General features: G+C 40.2%; 1 protein-coding gene across 3 annotated transcripts in view; it reads left to right on the top strand.

Moving 5' to 3' along the window:
* Positions 1-13,531, top strand: part of INPP1 (inositol polyphosphate-1-phosphatase) — a 28,258-nt gene extending 14,727 nt beyond the window's left edge. For all 3 annotated transcript variants that reach the window (XM_007965648.3, XM_007965649.3, XM_007965650.3), the window contains exons 2-6: positions 1,958-2,225; positions 4,877-4,937; positions 8,679-8,879; positions 11,051-11,225; positions 12,788-13,531. In XM_007965648.3, the coding sequence (XP_007963839.3) occupies positions 2,022-2,225; positions 4,877-4,937; positions 8,679-8,879; positions 11,051-11,225; positions 12,788-13,346 (1,200 nt within the window). In that variant the 5' untranslated portion in view covers positions 1,958-2,021 and the 3' untranslated portion in view covers positions 13,347-13,531. The remainder of the gene's footprint in view (positions 1-1,957; positions 2,226-4,876; positions 4,938-8,678; positions 8,880-11,050; positions 11,226-12,787) is intronic.
* The last annotated feature ends 3,926 nt before the right edge of the window (positions 13,532-17,457 follow it).

Below are 17,457 nucleotides of genomic sequence, written 5' to 3' on the forward strand. Positions count from 1 at the left end.
AGGCGTAAGCCACTGTGCCCAGTCCTGGCTAATTTTTATATTTTTAGTAGAGACGGGGTTTCACCATGTTAGCCAGGCTGGTCTTGAACTCCTGACCTCAAGTGATCCACCTGCTTCGGCCTTCCAAAATGCTGGGATTACAGGCGTAAGCCACCATACCTGGCCTATTAAGGGAATTTCTTTTAATAAAGGAAATTGTATTATGATAATAAAGAGCCTGGGCTTGTGCGTAGGAACAATGCCAAGCCTTGCAGTTTAGCCTTCCGTAACCCTGAAGTTACTTAACCTTGCTATGCTTCAGCTTAACTGTAAAACAGGGTTGATGAAACTCACAGTAATTCTCATGAGATAGGAATTTTTCAAGCTTTTTCAGTAAGAGGTAGCTGCAATTAAAAATGAGAACTGTTTCTCTCCTAATTGCAAGAAATTCCTAACATATATAATCAAGGTCTGATAGCACAACACTCCTAGAAGCCAGAACTTTTCAAGTGTCAACAAGTTGCATGTTTCACCTCATTATTCAACCTTTTACTGGGTAAAGGAGCAGCATAGATAGTGGGCCTTTTTTTAACGGGATGTGAGGGAGTTGGCAATGAGATGGCTCGTGCTACTAGCCGAAGAATGACCTCAGGGTCTTGCAGGACACACAGTGCTTGCTGATCTGAGGCTGGGCGCAGTGGCTTATACCTGTAGTCCCAGCACTTTGGGAGGCTGAGGTAGGAGGATCACTTGAGCCCAAGAGTTTGAGATTAGCCTGATCAGCATGGTAAAACTCCATCTCCACAAAAAATACAAAAATTATCCTGGCGTGGTGGCATGCACCTGTAGTCCTAGCTACTCAGGAGGCTGAGGTGGGAAAATGACTTGAGCCCGGGAGGTCAAGGCTGCAATGAGCTGTGTTCACACCATTGCACTCCAGCCTGGGTGACAGAGTGAGACCCTGTCTCAAAAACAACAAAAAAGGCTAGCTGGTCTGGTACTTACTACTTTAGAAAGTTGCCCTGGACAGGCCAGGCATGGTGGCTCACGCCTGTAATCCCAGCACTTTGGGAAGCCGAGGCGGGCGGATCATGAGGTCAGGAGATTGAGACCATCCTGGCTAACACGGTGAAACCCCATCTCTACTAAAAATACAAAAAATTAGCTGGGTGTGGTGGTGGGCACCTATAGTCCCAGCTACTTGGGAGGCTGAGGATGAGAATGGTGTGAACCCGAGAGGTGGAGCTTGGACTGAGCCGAGATCGCACCGCTGCACTCCAGGCTGGGCGACAGAGCCAGACTCCATCTCAAAAAAAAAAAAAAGAAAAGAAAAGAAAAAGAAAGTTGCTCTGGATAACACGGTGAAACCCCATCTCTACTAAAAATACAAAGAATTAGCCTGGTGTGGTGGCAGGCACCTGTGGTCTCAGCTGCTGGGGAGGCTGAGGCAGGAGAATGGAAAAAAAGAAAGAATGGAAAAAAAAAAATGGAAAAAAAAAAAAAAAGAAAGAAAGAAAGAAAGAAAGTTGCCCTGGAACTGACAGCCTAAGTCCTCATTCATTTCTTCTCCCTTCTTCCCACAGGATGAAAGAAAGCACTATTTCAATACTGCTGCTAAGCCTATGTGATCATTCTAAGGTCATTACAGGAATTTGGCTTGCCTTTAGCATTGGGCTTGTGTGTCCATCTGCCTGTCTCTCTAGGAATTTAGATTTTCATTCAAAGATTTTTCTGTCACTGGGAATTTAATTTTTGGTATATCTTTGAGAGTGTAAATTTCTTTTCAAGATTTAAAGCAATAAGCTTCAAATTTTAGATTATATCTAGAGTCTTCCACACTGAGGATGTGAAGATGATATAGACTAGCTGTTCACTAGGCTGACCAGGTTGACTGCCAGATGGGTTGTTGGTAGTGCCAGAGGCACCCTGACATCACTCTCTGAACTGCTTTCTCTTTCACATTCTTGTATTTTTCCAGCTGACGGCCCAGAGGGTGGGTGCCAATTCCACCAGCAGCTGCAACTGAAAAGCAAGGTTCAGAAATGTCAGATATCCTCCGGGAACTGCTCTGTGTCTCTGAGAAGGCTGCTAACATTGCCCGGGCATGCAGGCAGCAGGAAGCCCTCTTCCAGCTGTTGATTGAAGAAAAGAAAGAGGAAGAAAAGAACAAGAAGTTTGCAGTTGACTTCAAGACGCTGGCTGATGTACTGGTACAGGAAGTTATAAAACAGAATATGGAGAACAAGGTAAGAAAGGTCACAGCCAAGGTAATTGCAAAATAGTTGCATCTGTGGCTTTCCCCGTCATAGAATAGCATGCCTTTTACGCCTCACCTCTATCATTGTACTAGCACCTTGAATTCAGGTAAACATCCTGGATTTTTTCCCTCCTTGTCATGATTACAATATTGATAAAATGTTCATTGCAGGAAATCTTTAAAATACAGAAAATCAAATAAGAAAATAAAAATCACTCACAATTCTAATACCTACAAATATACACTTCAGTATAGAACCTTTCATTTACTAATGAATTTCTTTTTAATAAATAATACATATTTTCTGGAAAATAAGCAAAAATAAGAACCCTTTTAGTCCCACCACTGGAGAAAACCACAGCTGTGCTTTGCTAAATATTATAACATTTTCCTTCTGTGTATATGTGTGTACATGACCCATACGATGTATTGCAACAGAAATGACAGCGCACTGCTTTGTAACCTGTTTTTTTTTTTTTTTTTTTTTTTTTTTTTAACTTGATATATTAAGTTCTACCTTGTGGATCTCATCATTTATATAATGGTTGCTTCAGTTATGAGATTGTACCTGGAGACTTAAAGTCTCCTTTATTCTAGTAGAAAAATATTGTTCTTTGTTATAAACATATAAACATGTTAATATGTTAATATAACAATGATTGTGACTCTAACTTTCTGGAGCTAACTAAAGAAAGAAACTGCGTTAATAAATAGAAACAATAATACTAGCAGCACTTATAAACGCTATGTGCCAGCCACTATTCTAAAGTCTTTAAATATATTAACTTATTTGGCTCTTATAACAATTTGATGAAGTAAGAACTACTGTTACAACATAATGGGTGAAAGAAGGGAGGCACAGAGAGGTTAAGTAACTTGCCTAAGGTTACACAGCAAGTAAATGGTAGGACCAGTTTTTGAACACTGGAAGACTGACTCCAGAGTCTGCGTTCTTTGCAATATTCTATTGCCTTTTATATGATAATCTAACCATTACATTTGGGAGAATAGAACTTTATGGCAGAAAGCATTATAAAATATTGGAATAGGCCGGGCGCGGTGGCTCAAGCCTGTAATCCCAGCACTTTGGGAGGCCGAGACGGGCGGATCACGAGGTCAGGAGATCGAGACCATCCTGGCTAACACAGTGAAACCCCGTCTCTACTAAAAACACAAAAAACTAGCCGGGCGAGGTGGCGGGCGCCTGTAGTCCCCGCTACTCGGGAGGCTGAGGCAGGAGAATGGCGTAAACCCGGGAGGTGGAGCTTGCAGTGAGCTGAGATCCGGCCACTGCACTCCAGCCCGGGCGACAGAGCAAGACTCCGTCTCAAAAAAAAAAAAAAAATTGGAATAATTTCTATGAAATTTTCAAAATATTGAGAACCATTTAGAATCGTTTAAGTGAAATCTTGACCACAGGTGAAGAGACTAAATGCCATCATGAAATCTCTACAAACTATACTTTTTCATGTCATATGAAATCTGACTCCAATAAACTAAATGAAGCAAATTTATTTTTGTTTTTTACTTATCAATATAGTTGGGTGCAAGGGATGGTTGAGCAACTGGATTAAAAATGTATCAACATTAATTTTTATGGGCTAATATTTGCCTCAAAGCATTATAAAAAGTTCAGGCAGTTATTTGTTCATGAGCTAAAATAAATGATATTCCATTTTAGCTGTATAAAATATCTTTATTTCATGAGCCTTTTGTCTTGTAGTCTCAGAACCGGTCTTTAAGCAGGCTTGGGAGACTGAGTGTCAGCCCTTGATGAATGGGCTGGTTGCCAGCCCTTGTTGATTTGTACTGTTTCACAAAATAATATGAATACTAAGTGGTTGTGGGCATTATTAAAGCTATTTGTCATCTGCAAATGACCGAGTTCAAATATTTGAAGCATGTCCTTGCTTTTGTTCCCTGAGAACATCATGTGTATCAAATTTTAGCACATATTTTGAGAAAAATTATCTTTACTACAGAAAGGATTAGAAGCAAAATGTATCAGAGAGCTTCGTGATCACACAGAGATGACGGAAGATCCTTACTTGACTCCATTTATTCACTCTATATATTGATGCTTAAATTATTGGTCAATAAAATCTTTCTTTTTTTTCATATCCCCTTCCTAGCCTGAATGATGATACATCTGAGAGTAGGGAAACAAACGCCTGGAAATGAAAGCAAAATTGAATGTTATCCTCTAACTCCTATCCAGTCTCAAGTCATGTTTTTAGATACTTGATCAACAAAATTACCTTATATAAGCTACTAGGATGCTGTTTAAGAGCAATAGTTAAAACATGTCCTTTGTAAATATTCGAATTCTATGGCTCTTAAGTAGAAGGATGAAGTTTCTATAAGTACTTTTGCAAACTAAACAGGACATAAGGGAACCAGGTATCTACCATGATTTTGACTTTCTAGAGGGGCAAAAGGGCAGAAAAAATATTAGAAAATTAAGCACTGAGCCAAGCTGACTTCGTTTTTTTATACTTGGATTGGTTTCTAGAATTGGAAATTTTGGAATTTCAGTTCTGATTGTGCTATTTAATTTGAAATATAACATTGAAATCTGTTCAGAATTGAACATGTATATGGGTTTTTGTTTTATTTTTCATCATATTCTGAATCATTCAGTTTCCAGGCTTGGAAAAACATATTTTTGGAGAAGAATCCAATGAGTTTACTAATGATTTGGGTAAGTATAAGAATCTTAATGTGTCTTTGTAATTTAATTATCACATGGTATTCTAATCTCTAATTTATACCATGAACTAAATGTTTGGAAGCCACTCACTGTAAACAACATAATATATTTGAATGTTAAGGTTCATTAAATTTCTACCTCAGAATGTCATGCCATTTAACTTAAGTAGAGAGATATGGTATCTTAGAATAATTTAGCAAGTCCATGTATCATTTTAGATACAAATCTGTGGCATTTAAGTAACTTATAACTCAAGCTTTGGGAAAATCGCATGGCCCTTTGGGAATCTAATGTAAGTTATCAAAGCCCCAAAGATGCCCATCTACACAATTGTGCAGACAATTTCAGATCCTAGGTTTAAACCCATCTGTGCACTCTTGGGGAAGTCCATGGACCTCAGCTAAAAGTTCAGAGGAGGCCATGGCTCTGAAATACTGTGTGATCTTGAGCAAATCACCTCATCATTTCTGTCTCAGAACCTCTGTGAAGTATGTGGACTAACTAAAAGCTTCCTTTTAGTACTAAGTTTTTTGGTTTGTTTGTTTGTTTTTGAGACAGAGTTGCTCTGTTGTCCAGGCTGGAGTGCAGTGACACAATCTCAGCTCACTGCAACCTCCACTTCCTGGGTTCAAGGGATTCTCCTGCCTCGTCCTCCCAAGTGGCTAGGATTACAGGCGTGTGCCACCACACCCAGCTAATTTTTGTATTTTTAGTTAGAGATGAGATTTCACAGTGGCCATCAAACTCCTGACCTCAGGTAATCTGATTACTTTCAGAGAAACACTTTTTTTTTTTTTTTTTTTTTTTCAGTTTGTTTGGATTTGTTTAATAGTAGAAGAATAAAATAGTGAACATTAAACACTGATCGTGTGACAAATACTTAAATATCTAGAAACACAATTACAAAGAAAAAATGAATTCTAGATTAACTCTGAAAATTTTTTAGTCTCCTTCTTGCACCACATATTAAGATGTAGTTAGTTCTATGTTAGTAAGAAGGGAAAGAAATACCATTTAAACCTCTGAAGGTTAAAAATAACACACCTGACTTATAAGCAATCTTACATTTAAAAATCTACACTTGACTACGGCACCGTTTTTTTAATACATCATTTGTCTAGAATTATAGGGGGAAAAGGCATAGCAATATCCATTTTCCTGTTTGTTAAAAGGGCAGAGAAATGTGGAGAGGGGAAGAGGAGAGATGGTGATGATGATATTGCAGGCAAGACCAGATCATAGGAGGGGATTTAGATTTCCCTCTCAGTGGGATGAGAGGTCTCTGGCAAATTTCAACAAAAGGAGTAATATAATTTGTTCCTTTGAATGATCCCATAAGTTTTTCCGAGCCCAGAGTAGGTGTGCAGTAAGTAGCCGTTATTAGTTTTACTATTCCCCAACTTGAACAGTCTGATTTACTTTGAATTAAGTTAATTTAACTAAACTTGACTATTTCTTGCTGATTCAGTCATCACTGTAATACATGTCGATTGTGCTCCCCATACTTAACTGGTCATGTAATCGCCTCAGGATCTTGTTAAAATTCAGTAGGTCGGCCAGGCTCGGTGGCTCACGCCTGTAATCCCAGCACTTTGGGAGGCCGAGGCGGGCAGATCACGAGATCAGGAGATCGAGACCATCCTGGCTAATACGGTGAAACCCCGTCTCTACTGAAAAAATGCAAAAAAAAGTATCCGGGTGTGGTGGCGGGGGCCTGTAATCCCAGCTACTCGGGAGGCTGAGGCAGGAGAATGGCGTGAACCCGGGAGGCGGAGCTTGCTCGCAGTGAGCCGAGATCCGGCCACTGCACTCCAGCCTGGGCGACAGAGTGAGACTCCATCTCAAAAAAAAAAAAAAAAAACAAAAAAACAAAAAAAAAACCAAAACCAAAACAAAACAAAACAAAAACCAAAATCAGTAGGTGTGGGGTGGCGTCTGAGGTTCTGATTTTGTTGTTGTTGTTGATGGAGTCTCCCTCTGTTACCCAGGCTGGAGCGCAGTGGCACAATCTTGGCTCACTGCAGCCTCTGCCTCCCAAATTCAAGCGATTCTCCTGCCTCAGCCTCCCAACTAGTTGGGATTACAGACGTGTGCCACCATGCTAGCTAATTTTTTTAAGCTTTTATTAGAGACAGGGGTTTCACTATGTTGACCAGGGTGGTCTGGAATTCCTGACCTCAAGTGATTTGCTTACCTTGGCCTCCTAAAGCGCTGGGATTATAGGCATGAACCACCACGCCCGGCCTCAAGTTCTGACTTTCTAATAAGCTCACAGCAACACTGCTGGCCCTTGGAATAAGAAGGGTAGAAGTAGCTACCTAGATAACTACTAGATAGCAGGAGTATCTAAAACGTTCCGAAGTGCCATGTTTTCTTAGTTTGTAAGATTTTTTTTTCCTCCTCTGCTGTCACCTCTTGTTGCTATTAACTTGCCTATTTTTTACCAGCCTCTTCCCTCACTTCTGTCAAGGGCTGAAATCAGATTAATCAAGGGTCTAAGAAGCACGTTTAAAGTGATGGTAAAGCACCTGGCCTCGGTAACTTATCATTTGAAGAAGCAGCTTTGCTTATGTTCTGGTTCTCAATGGGCTCAACAGAGGAGGGCTATTTATATGTATACCATTTAGGGGCATAAAGTTTTACCACATTTAAAGATTAGTATATACCATTTTATGTTACTTAGCTTAAGCAATTTTAAGTTAAAAGCAGTATCTATAAAGAGGTAGAAGCACTTCGGTGTGCTGAAAAACCTCCATTCTTTTCAATAACATATTCAGACATAGAGTGACTTAAGTATATAAAAAATCAAAAGACAAATTTTAAAAAGATTAATGATCAGGAATTCAGCAATTATTAACTGACAATGTGTCCCTTAACTGGGATACAAAATGGTGCCCACATGGGCATTTTTTAGGGAGGTCTTTTGATTTCCTGAAACCCATCCCTTACTATTCAGGTTAAGTGTGTGGGTAGCCACTGGGCATCTGCCTTGATGAAGCCCCGCCAGGTGATTCTGGCAGTCAGCCAGGCTTAGGAACTGCTGGGATGGATATATCGCCCTCACTTAATCTAAGTGTACAGCTTTTGATTCACTCTCTCGCTGGCTCACTCTCTGTCTCTTTTGCTTGCTTTCTCACTCTCCCTGTCTTGCTCTCTGTCTCGCTGTCTCTCACTCTTTCGCTATCTCTCTCGCTCTCCGTCTCTTTTTCTCTCTCTGTGTGTCTCTATCTCTCTGTCTCTTTTTCTCTGTGTGTCTCATTGTCTCTTTCACTCTCGCTGTCTCTCGCTCTCTCTTGCTCGCTGTGTCTCTTTCGCTCTCTCTCTCGCTCTGTCTCTCTCACTGTCTCTGTTGTTCTCTGTCTCTCCTACTGTCTCTCTGTCTCTCACTCTCTGTGTCTCTTTCACTCTCTTGCTCTCTCTTGTTCTGTCTCTCTCTTGCTCGCTGTCTCTTTCGCTGTCTCTCTCTCTCTGTCTCTCGCTGTCTGTCTCTCTTGCTTTCTGTCTCACTCTCTTTGTCTCTCTTGCTGTCTCTATCTCTCGCTCTTTCACTGTCTCTCTCGCTCTGTCTCTCTCGCTCTCTGTCTCTCTCTCTCTCGCTCTCTCACTCTCTGTGTGTCTCTGTCTCTTTCACTCTTTCGCTCTGTCTCTCTCACTCTTTTGCTCTGTCTCTCTCTGTTCTTTCTCCACTGAAACTCTTGAAATGTAATGGTTTATCGTGTGGCTTTACCCTAGGGGAAAAGATTACCTTGAGGTTGTGTTCAACAGAGGAAGAAACAGCAGAGCTTCTTAGCAAAGTCCTCAATGGTAACAAGGTGGCATCTGAAGCATTAGCCAGGGTTGTTCATCAGGATGTTGCCTTTACTGACCCAACTCTGGATTCCACGGAGATCAATGTTCCACAGGACATTTTGGGAATTTGGGTGGACCCCATAGGTAAGTATAGGAGAGTATGTTTGTTATTTACAATCTTTTTTGGTGGTGGCGGTGGGGGGTGGGGGGGGTTGGAAAAATAAAAATTATTGAGTGTAGTTTAACTCTCCTAGAAGTTTTTAAAATTTTAAAGTTTTAAAACAATGAGAGTTGAGGTGTATGTGTCATGTGTTCTGTATAAATACATACATATTATAGCTGTGTGTCTATATACACATATCTATAACAGGTACACACATACAGGCACACATGCCAAGATGAACTAACTTATCTTCAAAAGACTGGTAAGTAAATGAGAGGATGAAGTGAGAGCAGTTATGACCAATTGAGCACACATGCCATTTAAAGAACACTTAGCTTTAGCAGATTGTTGCTATATGGGAGTCCAGGCCAGCTCTTCAGATTTTTAAAGAGAAACCAAAATCCAAGGTTTTCAGCGATATATCCCAATTCCTAACCATTAGCTACTAATTCAGTTAAACAAGCAAACCATCAAAAAAGCACTGTACAGGTCAAGCAAAAAGCTTAATGTGACGCATGAGCAGTTTGTGAGCCCTGTATAAGCTCTACATTTTTTTGGTCATGATTGTGATAGAACCATAATATATAATCCATTGTTTCCAAAGTGTAACCCTTCTACCCTTTTTTTTTTTTTTTCTTTTGAGACAGAGTCTCATGTTGCACACAGGCTGGAATGCAGTGGCACAGTCAGAACTCATTGCAGCCTTGTCCTCCTGAGCTCAAGCTATCCTCCAGCTGGGACCCAAGTAGGCAGCACAGGTGCATGCCACCTCACTAGGCTAATTTTTTATATTGTTTTTAGAGAAGGGGTTTTTACCATGTTGCCCAGGCTGGTCTCAAACTCCTGGGTTCAAGCGATCTGCCCACCTTGGCCTCCTAAAGTGCTAGGATTACAGGCATGACCCACCACGCCCAGCCAGCCTTTATTTTCAATGATGCTATTAATACAAAGTTCTAGGTAATAATTTTAATAAGCCCCCCCTTCCTTTTTTTTCTTCCCTACCCAACACAATAGGACCATTCAAGGAGCAGGCAAACTCCTCCCTGGGCCCTTCCCATCCTACAAGTGTATTCACAGGATGATATTGAAATAGGTTTAATCTTCAGATAATTATATCACATTCAGCCAGTGGATGATATATGGAAACTAAAAACCTTTCCCCAAATCTTTGATCATTTAAGAGTAAATTGGCATCAGTTATAGTTTCTGAGGGACAGAGATCTCCTGTTTGTTGGTTCTGCCCTGAATTGATTCTGTTTTCGAGCTCTTTGAAAATCTTTTGCCAGGCACATCCTTAGCCGTGTGCTAACTCCCTAGACATCGGCAGTCAGCTGCTGGCATGCACAGCTCTTAAGAGGAAACCTAGTTTCTCTGCCTCTGTTTCATAGGAGCACCGTTACTTTCTTTTTTTGGTACCACCATCATTGTCTCTTTCTTCCTTCTAACTTGAGGGACCAAATAATAATAGTAAAAGATAATGTTACCTATGACCGATTACGGGAGGGGGGCTTTTCTTTTTTTCTTTTTCTTTTTAACATTTTTGTGGGTACATAATAGTGTATGTATTTCTGGGGTACATGAGATGTTTTGACACAGGCGCGCAGTGTGAGATAAGCACATCGCAGAGAATAGGGTATCCATCCCTTTGAGCATTTATCCTTTGAGTAATAAACAATCTAGTTACACTCTTTATTTTAAAATGTACAATTAAGTTCTTATTGATTATAGTTACTCTATTGTGCTATCAAATAGTAGGTCTTTTTTTTTTCACCCATTGGAAGGAGGCTTTTCCATCTCACATTGTACTAGTCTTCTGATTAGTAGTATTTCTAAAATAATCCCACCAATTATTCTGGTTATTACTTTTTAAATGCTTTTGATAAGTAACAAATATTTGAATGCCTGTTATATGCAAGTCGCTATGCCACAGGAACTATAGACACATCCTCTCCCTTCAAGAGTTCTCACATAGTCAGGAAAAATGAAACACAAGCAATTTAGAAGTACAAGAGGCCAAATAACAGTTCAATACAGTGACATCCAAAGGTAAAAAATTATTGCTTACCAAATCAGTAGAAGAGAGAAATGATATGGAACAGAGTCTTCTAAATAATCTTTACCTGAATCCAAACATATTTGCTTCCGTTTTCAGATTCAACTTATCAGTATATAAAAGGTTCTGCTGACATTAAATCCAACCAGGGAATCTTCCCCTGTGGACTTCAGTGTGTCACCATTTTAATTGGTGTCTATGACATACAGACAGGGGTTCCCCTGATGGGAGTCATCAATCAACCTTTTGTGTCACGAGACCCAAACACCCTCAGGTAACAGGCAAATATTTTTGGTATATTATAGTTGTTAGAACTTGTGACCTCAGCTTTGCTTATTGTTAGGATTATCACTATATGACATTCCCATGACTTAACACATAGGAGTGTTCACATTGAAAGTCTGCATATTTGAATTAAAGTTCTATTTTCAATCTTAGATTTGCATAATTTTATTTGAGGCCAAGTACATGCTGGTAGAAATTTTAAAATTAATACTATCTTGGAGAAATCATAGTTTTACATTTGGAATATAGTAATCCTGTTCCCTGTTTCTAGAATCCACTCAAAATCAGATTAGTAAAGTGCTGGTAACACTGCCTTCCAATACATTGGGAATAAGACAGCTGCCATCTCTGTATAGCCAGTTGAACTTTGGTATAATTTTAGAAGTTCAAAACAAAATGTGAAAATTATCCTGTGAAAAGATTGGTAGGCATGGCCAGGATCAGAACCTAACTCACACTCCCTTTCTGCCTCCTCCCACCCTTCCATGTACTCTTAAACAGAGTGTAGAAAGCAACCAGGACCCAGCTGCCTCTGATCCATGGCCTGTGCTTTGGGGTTGACTCCAGGGCATGGCAAAGTCTAGGTGGAACAAGCAGCTTCAGCTTTTTATTGAAATAGGTCATATTTTTTCACTTATATAGGATTACATGTTTTTATTGAACCTTGAGTTGCTTCAAGTAACAATCATTTGCTCTTTAATAGTCATAAGTTTATACCTCTTAAGTTTTAATATTTTCCCTCTGCCCCCGCCATCTTCCAAACTAAAAATGGGTTTCTGCTATCTTTAAAAGGTTAATAAGAAATTGAAAAGAATTGGAATAATATGCAGACATAATCATGGCCTAGTAATGGAGGTGGTCAACAAAATAGTTTGTGGCACAGATTCAGAGTGAGACTTTGTGGGTTTGAATGCAGATTCTACCACTTTCTAGCTGAGTGGGCCTCAGCAAGTTACTTACTTTCTCTAAGCCTGTTTCCTTATCTGTAAATATGTAACAACATAGACAGTAAGTTAAGCATTGATAAAGGGAAGGTGCTATAATTATTGTGGTTGTCAAAACTAATAACATTGAGTCCATCTTTCTTTGTGTTGGAAGCCAAAGTGAAACTAGTGAATAAGAGAATGAAAAGGAGTTACCAAATAAAGAAAACCTTGTTATAAGGATTGTACAATGTTTGCAGATTGAAAAGAGATATCACTTATCTATTCCTTTTTCCCTATTAAACTTTAAATACTAAAAGTTGTAATGAAATTTTGCAATGGTTCTGGAAGCTGGAAACCCCATAAATGTTTTAGTGTTGTCCTAGATTGATGTGATAATGCCATAAAATTGAAAGCATTTCTAATTGCAACAACTCAGGCAGCTGCACGCGTATAAGTAACTTTCGGAAATAAACTAGCTACCTGATATCTATTCCTAGGCTTAAAGGTGTTAAGATTCACCATGTTACGATGAATTGTGTATTTCTTCATATCATTAAGTTTGCAAGTGACATTAGTAATGAAAAACAAATGTGATAATTATCACCAATTGAGTTTTCTTCCACAGGTGGAAAGGACAGTGCTATTGGGGCCTTTCTTACATGGGGACGAACATGCATTCACTTCAGCTCACCATCTCTAGAAGGAGCGGCAGTGAAATACACGCTGGAAACACAGGCTCCGAGGCAGCATTCTCCCCCAGTTTTTCAGCCGTCATTAGTACAAGTGAAAAGGAGACTATCAAAGCTGCATTGTCACGTGTATGTGGAGATCGCATATTCGGGGCAGCTGGGGCTGGTTATAAGAGCCTTTGTGTTGTCCAAGGCCTCGTTGACATTTACATCTTTTCAGAAGATACCACGTTCAAGTGGGACTCTTGTGCTGCTCATGCCATACTGCGGGCCATGGGTGGGGGAATAGTAGACTTGAAAGAATGCTTAGAAAGAAATCCAGAAACAGGGCTTGATTTGCCACAGTTGGTGTACCACGTGGAAAATGAGGGTGCTGCTGGGGTGGATCGGTGGGCCAACAAGGGAGGACTCATTGCATACAGATCCAGGAAGCGGCTGGAGACATTCCTGAGCCTCCTGGTCCAAAACCTGGCATCTGCAGAGACGCGGACATAGAGGAACTCTAACCCCGGTGTACATACATAAACTGAACTGTGAAACTGTTTCCGATTATCTCTGTCTTCTGAGGATGGCTTTGTCCTGTTGCTGGTTAATATTCACTTTCCTCTTTTGAGGAGCATTTTTCCATTATGTATTCATAATAATGTTAATTTCAATAAATGACATTCATGTAGCAATTATATTGGTGTATGAAATTCTTACAGTGAATATTGTGCTGTTAGTGCTTGAAACACTTCAGTAAAATATTGGCCAGGCGCAGTGGCTCACACTTGTAATCCCAGGACTTGGGGAGGCCAAGGCGGGTAGATCACGAGGTCAAGAAATCAAGACCATCCTGGCCAACACGGTGAAACCCCATCTCTACTAAAAATACAAAAATTAGCTGGGCTTGGTGGCATGCGCCTGTAGTCCCAGCTACTCGGGAGGTTGAGGTAGGAGAATAACTTGAACCCAGGAGGCAGAAGTTGCAGTGAGCCAAGATTGTGCCACTGTACTCCAGCCTGCTGACAAAGCAAGACTGTCTCAAAAAAACAAACAAGCAAACAAAAAAAAACGAGGAAAAAAATCCTGTTCAATTAGTGAAACTATGTTAAACAGCTAAGCAATAGAAATTTCTCTGAAATATAAAGGAGAATACAGGAGGGATTTGCTTGAGTTTTGTTTCTACTAGAAGGGAAAAATCTGCAATTTTAGCCTGTTGGCAGAACATTCAGAACTGTGAATTTGCATAAGTTAGCCAAGTTTATATACTTTCAACAGTATTCTTGTGTTTCTTATAGGAAGTAAAGCCTAGAACACTGGGCTCCCCCTTTGCAGAGACAGGGAGGGAGAGACAGGGACACACACACACACAGTGAAAGATAAACAGAAAGACACATAGACACACATACAAGCAGAAGGGTACGATGGGTAGAGGTTTCTGCAGTTTTTGCATATTTACTACACTTTACCAAAAACCAGAGGTGGACTTTAGATATATACAACCCTTGTCTACCAGCATCCCACAGTGAATGTTCTCTGAAGTGGACATAAACTGCTTTCTCTGTATTCTCTGTGGCAGCCCTGGTAACCAGAGCGTGCCAGCTGCAGGGATCAAATCCTCAGCTCTGACTTCATTCTGCCCTGCGCCCCCTGGGGGCCAAAGGATGTTTCTGCAGAGCCTCTATTTACAAATGCATGAAAACAACAATCTTTTTTTCTAATGTCCTTACACTTAAAATTTTTTGACAAATTATGTCTATGTCATATGATATGATACTTTGAAATATGTATACATTGCAGAATGGCTAAATCAAACTAACATTACCTCACATTTGTGTGTGTGTGTGTGTGTGTAGTGAGAACACTTAAAATCTGTTAGCAATTTTCGGTTAAACAATACGTTGTTATTAACTATAGTCACCACGTTATAGGATAGATCATTTGAACTTATGATGATCTCAAATTCTGTGTAACTGAAATTTTCTATCCTTTGACCAACATCTCCCAAACACTCCAGCCCCTGATAACCACCATTCTACTCCCTGCTTCTGTGAGTTTGACTTTTTCAGTTTCCATGTGTAAGTGAGGCATGTGTAAGTGGTATTTGTCTTTCTGTGCCTGGCTTATTTTACTTATCAGTGTCCTTCAGCATCATCCAAATTACAGGATTTCCTTTTTTATGGCAGAATAGTATCCATTGTGTATACATATTTATACCACATTTTCTTTATCCATTCATATCTTGGTTGCTTTCATATCTTGGCTATTGTCAATAATGTCAAAACGAACATAGGAGAGGAGGTATCTCTTTAATGTACTGATTTCTTTTCCCTTGTTTTTTCTTTTTTTTGAGATAGGGTCTCACACTGTCACCCAGGCTGGAGTGCAGTGGAATGATCATGGCTCACTGCAGCTCCAACCTCCTGGGCTCAAGCAATCCTCCTACCTCAGCCTCCCAAGTAGCTGGGACTATAGGTGCATGCCACCATGCCTGACTGATTTTTGTATTTTAGTAGAGATGGGGTTTTGCCATGCTTCCCAGGCTGGTCTTGAACTCCTGGGGCTCAAATTTCTCAATTGGAGGGGGAAAAAGCTGGATGGAAGAGGGAATCATTATATTCTGTGAACATCTATAATGTATATTCACCGTCAATCTTGGCAGAAAAGCCAAAACGCTTTCTTTAAGCATGTGCCTCTGATGGGTCTGCATTGTTTGTCTTGCGGAAGCCACAACCAGGTAAGTATAATTTCTAGTTTTAATTTCTGTAGAGCAAGAACTTAAAAATATCACAGTGGTGTGTATTTGTTTTTGAGATGGAGTCTTCCTCTGTCACCCAGGCTTGAATGCAATGGCGTGATCTTGGCTCACTGCAACCTCCACCTCCCAGGTTCAAGTGATTCTCCTGCCTCAGCCTCCTGCGTAGCTGAGATTACAGGCAGCTACCATCACGCCCGGTTAATTTTTGTATTTTTTGTAGTTACGGGGTTTCGCCATGTTGGCCAGTCTGGTCTTGAACTCCTGACCTCAGGTGATCCATCCATCTTGGCCTCCCAAAGTGCTGGGATTATAGGCATGAGCCACCGCACCCGGCCACAGTTTTCTTATCAACTAATTTTTTGGTTCACCTTTACCCACACTTACCAAAGCCTCCAATTCTTTGTTTTCAAACCCACACTCCATTACTTTACATTATATTAATTTAATTATTAGAAATAAAATTGGAATATAGAGTTGTGGAAAGAAGTAAACAATTTTTTTTTTTTTTTTTTTTTTTAGACGGAGTCTCACTCTGTCTCCTGGGCTGGAGTGCAGTGATGCAATTTTGGCTCACTGCAACCTGCACCTCCCAGGTTCAAGCAATTCTCCTGCCTCAGCCTCCTGAGTAGCTGGGATTATAGGCGCCTGCCACTATGCTCAGCTAATTTTTTGTATTTTTAGTAGAGACGGGGTTTCACCATGTTGGCCAGGCTGGTCTCGAACTCCTGACCTCATGATTTGCCCGCCTTGGCCTCCCAAAGTGCTGCCACTGCACCCAGTCAACAATTTTTGGCACACGAATTCTACTCATTTGATGGGAACAGGAGTTGGAGGTAGTGATAGAGGGGTGTTCTACAGAGGAGCCTCTTGGCCATGAAAGTCAAGTGTCTTTTGCATCAGTCTGTGTTTTACAGGAGAAGGGATAGAGAGATTAGTCTGCCAGGTCACTTAAACACAGAGTAGTACAAAGAGAGCCTCAACTACACATCAAGAAGAGCAGTCTTTGGGAATCCAAGTCAACATCCCTTCCTTTCTTGCTCTCACAACCTATATGCAATCACTCAGGAAACTCTCTGGTCTCCACTTTCAAAAATATATCCAGAATTCAGCCATTCCACATCACTCTCCTATACACCACCCTGTTCCAGGGCCTCTTAATGCCTCACTTGGATTATTGTAATAAACTTCTAACTTGCCTCCATACTGTTCATTCTCAGGACAGAAGCCAGAGTTTTCTTTTTCAACACAGATCAGATTACATCCCTTTTCTGTTCAAAATTCTCTAAAGCACAATAAAATACCATCTTATGCCAGTCAGAATGGCCATTATTGAAAAGCAAAAAAACAAAAACTGATGTTGGTGAGGATGTGGAGAAAAAGGGATGCCTATACACTGATGGTGGGAATGTTAATTAGTACAACCTCCATGGGAAAGAGTATGGAGATTTCTCAAAAAACTAAAAGTAGAATTACCATTTGATCCAGCAATCCCACTATTGGTTTACCCAAAAGAAAAGAAATAATCACTTCAAAAAGACATTTGCACTCATGTTTATCACAGCATTATTCATAATAAGAATCAACATAAATGTCCATTGATGGATGAATAGATTTCTTTAAAATGCGGTATATATGGAATACTACTCAGCCATAAAAAAGTGAAATCATGTTTCTTACAGCAACATGGATAGACCTGGAGGTCATTATCCTAAATGAAATGACTTAGAAACAAAGTCAAAACTGCAGGTTCTCACATATAGGTGGACGCTAAAAAATGGTTACACATGGACACACAGTGGAATAATCAACATTGGAGATTTCAAAAGACAGGAGTGTGGAAGGAGGTAAGGAATGAGATGCTACCAA

Source organism: Chlorocebus sabaeus, chromosome 10 (genome assembly GCF_047675955.1).
Source record: "Chlorocebus sabaeus isolate Y175 chromosome 10, mChlSab1.0.hap1, whole genome shotgun sequence".
Lineage (NCBI taxonomy): Eukaryota > Metazoa > Chordata > Mammalia > Primates > Cercopithecidae > Chlorocebus > Chlorocebus sabaeus.